The 5,987-nt window shown below is 33.7% G+C and overlaps 1 protein-coding gene across 1 annotated transcript; it reads left to right on the forward strand.

Annotated features, from left to right (window-relative positions):
* Nucleotides 1–2,870: 2,870 nt before the first annotated feature.
* Nucleotides 2,871–3,230, forward strand: LOC140452739 (uncharacterized). Its single transcript, XM_072547065.1, has one exon. The coding sequence runs from the start codon at nt 2,871–2,873 to the stop codon at nt 3,228–3,230; it is 360 nt and encodes a 119-aa protein (XP_072403166.1).
* The last annotated feature ends 2,757 nt before the right edge of the window (nt 3,231–5,987 follow it).

Genomic DNA, 5,987 nt, shown 5'->3' on the forward strand with positions numbered 1-5,987 from the left:
TGGTTGTCTCATAAGAAACAACATGGGACGCATCCACCAAATACGCCGTTCTCTTGCTGTTTTAAAAAGAGACTATAATGTGTACCCTAAATAGTTATGTACAAATAAAATTACATGAAAATCCAAGCAGCATATCAACATGTAAATCACGAATATGAAAATGTATAAAATTAAAGGATTTAAACTGAATTCTGAGTTTGTACTTGAACGAGGTAACATCGTATCATTGTTTTGCTCCAAGTTTTAGTGCTTTTTGTGAAACCCAACAACCACTTTTAAATACTAGTAACACCAGACTTTACCGTATGTATTGACAAGCCTAATTGCATATTTTTCTTTTTGGATCGATTAGTTACTTAGCAAATTGATAATTTCTTCAAAAACTTGGGCCAGATACCAGTGGCGTAGGCCTACCTAATATGTATTTTTGTAAGAAAATACATTAAACCTAACTAAATTCAACAAAAAAAGAAATTTTTTGTCTACCTTTGACTACAAATGTACCGATAATAAATACAGTTCTCACATCAGATCCTCACAGTTCACAACTTTTCAAGACGTCACAAAATATTCAGCATAACTCTACTTTAATTTCTTCATATGCAACTGTAACCAAATCAACTCCCAGATCAACCTTCCCAAAGAGGGATTAAGCTATGGTATTGCATGCCGATGGAAATCTAAAATTGTTCGATTACGTCAAGGCAGTAGGTGACGCTATTGGTCCCAAACAAATCCTATTCACATCCAAAATATCTAATATCAGAATTTGTATATACATATTTAACTAATTCAGAACTCGTCTACAAACTTCTAAAATCTCATCCAATTTTGACGGTACGAAACTCTGTGATGAATATTGAATATTAGCAGGCTAGTCTCCCCCACAAAAAGAATATTAATATCCAATATATCTCCATGTATACCACACGACCTTGCAGAAAATGCTACAAAAGAACTTGGGCTTCAGCTGGCCTTCACCGTCTCATTTTTAAGACCACTTTTGCCTGGCGATAAATATTCGCACATTATGAGCTTTAGAAGGCAAGTGTATGTTTTTACCTCTGATGATAATTTCAACCTGCAAACTTCATTAGCTATCTCATTCGAACGTAATGAAAACAGAATATTATTTTTGTCCACAGACAAAATGGAATACGACATATGCAAGAAGTCAGGGCACATTGCTTCAAATTGTCTCAATCCTCCCCCCAATTATATAACATCCCAGCCTCAGCCGTTAATATCAACCCAGGTAACAGATCCCTTACCACCACAGTCTTCTATACAACCCGCAACATTACCACATATGTCTGCTTCAGAACTAAATAATTCCATAATGACTACAACACCCACACATAAACCTGGTCACTCTAAAATCGAGAGTACAAGTAAGCAGACTGATATTCCCGATAACATCTTCGTTGTAAATCCGTCCGAGGACAACATTATGCCCCCCTAGTAGGGATATTAAGAAACCAAAAAAGAAACCCTAAAAAAAGCTCACCATCAGAACGTTACCTTTCCGATTTAACAAAAGACGCTGTCAAAGAAGTCTTTAAGCAAACCTCAGAACCACTTGTTATTCCTCTAAAAAACTTAATAGCCTTTGTCGAAAACACTTTCGGCTGTAGTGACCTCTAGGCTGAAGCTCTTAACATAAAATGTTTCAGGGCTAATTTATAACATGCACGTATTATACCCAACTTGTCAGGAGAGATCTATCAAAAACAGGCTAACCCGTCCAACCAAAAAACTGATAAAGGCCTTAGGCACTAATCCAGAAGAACCTGCAAGTATGTCCAGTCCAAATCTTCTGCCGATTCTAATGAAGACAACTACAATTCTGATAGCTTACAACCATCGTAATCTTCTTAGTTCAGCTCCTATTAATACTAACACCATGCTAAGACTAATTTAATGGAACTGCGATGGCTTTTACCCCAGACTAGAATATTTACAAAAACTCATATCGGACTGCTCGCCCAAGTTTTTCTGTCTTCAAGAAACCAATTTCACCAAAGATCACAACCCCTACCTCAAAAACTACATTAGCTACAACTTCCTAAGACCCTACCATAGACACCTACGAGCAAGTGGCGGCTCATCTATTTTTGTTTCCAACGATATATTCTATTAAGAGTTTAACTTATACAATCATAGAAGCGATTGCGATAACCACATGGTGTCCCAACACGATATTTATTTATTCTCTAGAACATAATAACTCGCAATAAAAGAATACAAGAAGGCTCTTAATAGATATCGCAAAACTCGTAGCATCGATGATCTTTTAAGAAAATACGTGCAAAATCCAAAAGAATTCTGAAGGAAAGCAAAAAAGAATCCTGGAAAAAACTCGTTAACAGAATAACTTTAGATACCCCTCCCGCCCAAGTGTGGACAAACATTAAACAAATGAAAGGTTTAAACACATATCACAAAATATCCGCAATAACAGATGAAGATAATGTCATTACAAATGATAACCAAATAATCAAAACGCTAGCCAAATACTTCAACAAAACTAAGTCTGAACTCTCCATTTCGTACCCCACAAACCACTCACAACCTAACCCTATCCAAACCAATCCATTAAACCTTGCCTTTACAGAAGTGGAGTTAAATTTGGCAATGTCATCAATAAAAAACTCATCTGCCGGTCCTGATTACATCCCATCTATCTTTCTCAAACATCTACAGGCAGGATCCCTCTTGAAGCTACTTATATACTGTGCTCTACAATAAGATAAAGTTCAGCCAAAGCTTTCCGAGTCTTTTTGTGACAGTCGCTTATCATATCGATCAGGAAAAATGATTCAACTTCTAACGCTACCAGTGCCTACAGACTAATCTCACTAACATGTAAAATGTGCAAACCACTAGAAAAGATAATAAATAAACGTTTGATTTGGTTTCTTAAGCAAAATAATCTGATAGATGCAGCACAGTGGGGATTCAGACCCAATCAAAGTACGATGGACAACCTGGTACCTCTCCAAACAGAAATAATCCAAGCAGTATCAAATAAGACGACTGACGTCATCATAGTTGCCTTAGACTTAGAAAGTGCCTTCGACACAATAAACAGAGCTGCTGTTATTAGAAAACTTGAGCAACTAAATTTAACGGGTAATATTCTCATCTTTAAAAACAATTATCTACAAGAGAGATCATTCAAAGTAGTTGCAAACAGGAAAACATCTACATCATATATCTTACAAAATTGAGTCCACAAAGGCTCAGGTCTCAGCCCCACGCTATTATTTCTTAGCATTAACGATATAAACTTTCTTGTTTTTTTTCCAATAAAATACTCAATATACGCAGATGATCTTGGTCTTTATTGCCAAGGTAAAGTTAGAAGGAGCACATGCTCTTTACTCTAAAACACTCTTAATAATCTTTATAACTGGTCCACTAAAATTGGAGTTAATTATCATCTTGAAAATCTAAAGTCATAAACTTCTCTACAAGACATCACACTCACCCTCCTCTACTTCACCTAAATGGATTTCCTCTTTAAGCAGTTAATAAAAAGAAATTATTAGGAGTAATATTCGATAAATGACTTACATGGAGAGATCAGATACAGAATACACAAACAAACCGCCTAAACAGAATCAATATCTTAAAAACTTTAGCGCATCATCAATGGGGACAGAAGAGAAAGTCCTCTTAAAAATTTAGAGAACAGTGATCTGCTCTAGGTTGAATTACGGAAGCATTCTCTACAAATCTGCTTCCGACACTCACGTTAAAGGTCTGAATACAATTCAGAACACTTCTTTACGTATTATCCTCGGCGCCTTTAAATCAAATCCTTCTGAAAGTCTTTATATCAAATCTTCAGAACCTCCACTTTATATAAGACGGCAAAGTTTACTATTGTCTTACTTCTCTACAATTTCTGCTAATCTAAAAAAACCAGTAATTAAACTAATTAATACTCCCCACTCTGTCCCAGATAATAGTTACCCTCGAGCACATTCTCTCTCATAAATTTTAAAAACTTTGCTAAAAGACACAGACCTAAAACTCACAACTCCGTTTACTATGTCCAGAATTCGCCCGTGAACCAAAAAGCTACCTACTCTCTTTACCAGCTTGAATTGATACAAAAAAGAAAAACTGTCCATACCTCTTTTGGTACAAGCATTTGAAGAACTTATACAGACACAGCATTATGACAAAATTCTCTACACAGATGCGTCCAAAGAAGAACATGATCTAAAATACAATAGTAGCATCATATCAGCTTTTTCCCAGATGCAGTATACACACAGTAGAACTGTAAGGAATATTCAAGGCATTAGACTCGCCCATTGCTAATGAGAAATCAGTAGCAAGACGAACCGATTCTATCTCCGCAATTGACTCAATCAGAAATATATACTCCATACATCCCATTGTACAGTGCATACATAGTATCTGCCAACAGCAATCAAAAAATGGTGTTTCAGTAACTATCATCTGGATACCATCCCATGTTGGTATCAATGGAAATGAGAACGCTGATCATGCAGCAAAACTGGCCTTCTCCTTAGAAAATATGGAAAACATACAACTTCACCAAGACCTAAAGGCCAGTATCAATAACAACGTACCAAGCACTTTGCAAACACACTGGAAAGTGCAAAATACAAAAATACGCACAATTCGACCAACTGCTACCTCCATCACCATGCCTCAAATGAGCAGGAAAGACAATATTATTATCAGAAGGCTCAAAATAGGTCACACTCAGCTTACTCATGGATATCTGATGTCTTCTGAAAACCATCCTCACTGTAAACATTGTAATGAGTCGTTAACATTTCAGCACGTATTACTAGAATGTGTCTAATACAAATCTCAAATAGAGTGGTGCAACTTTCAAAATAATTTAAGTGATCTACTCGGTTCTACGAACATGTACAGTGCCATAATTCATTTCCTAAAAGACTATTACCTTTACTACTTGTAAATATATTAAGATATTATTAATATATCCTAACGTCTATATAAACAGAATGTATATGTATGTAAACATAAACAATATAATAAACTTTGTACCAGTGTCAATGGCCCATAGTTGCGGAGACACTTTAATTTAAAATAAAAAAAATCAAAAGGTAATAGCATAATATTTAAAAAATAATTTATTTTAAAATATACGATATAAATTTTAACCTAACATAAAAATTAAATAAGAAATTAAAAAATGATTTTAAACTGCTACGAAAAATAAAATTTTAGATAAAAATAATATTTATAATACACGTGTAATCGGCGCATAATAGTAAAAATGATACCCTTTATTAACAATACCCTTTTTTTAAATTAGTTTATAAAATATATAAGTAATAAAAAGATACCTTTTTGTAAATAATTAGTTTCACCATTATGATCATGACTTATCAAAAACGTTAGATGATATGTTCACAAAAGTATACGAAGAATTTATAACATAAGCAAATACAACAATTAAATTAAAATTTAATTCTCTTGAATGTACTACAACTTAGAAATGGTGTATATAAAAAAGCATAGTTTATATAAAAAAAAAGAAAAAATGTTCATTAATGAAAACGACAAATTTGGAAAAAATACAAATAATTTAGAAAGAAGAGAAAAGAGAAAGGGAAAGAAAGTGACTCTTAAAAAGGTTGCGTTGAAAATTGAAACTAAGGAAAGTAATAAGTATGATAAAAAACATAAACAATTTTTGGTAGAAAACACTTTGGACATACATGAGACTGATAAAAGTAAATTTATAAATATAGGCAAATAATTACACCGATATAAAATCAATATTTAAACAATGCAACAAATAAAGTAAATTATAAAAGTAAAAAGATAGAAAAAAAAAATAGAATTCCATTTTAAAACTATAGCGAGTGCTGTTTAAACGAATAAAACAGAAAATTCAGTTAAATGTGACTTTTCAACTGACAATAGAGATGGGGATGAAAAAAATAAATTCTATAAAATGCAATGGCGGAAAT

This window comes from Diabrotica undecimpunctata, chromosome 11 (genome assembly GCF_040954645.1).
Source record: "Diabrotica undecimpunctata isolate CICGRU chromosome 11, icDiaUnde3, whole genome shotgun sequence".
In the NCBI taxonomy this organism is placed as follows: domain Eukaryota; kingdom Metazoa; phylum Arthropoda; class Insecta; order Coleoptera; family Chrysomelidae; genus Diabrotica; species Diabrotica undecimpunctata.

Coding starts and splice junctions, on each gene's coding strand:
- LOC140452739 (XM_072547065.1), top strand. CDS start 2,871: ATGTGCAAACCACTAGAAAAGATAATAAATAAACGTTTGATTTGGTTT.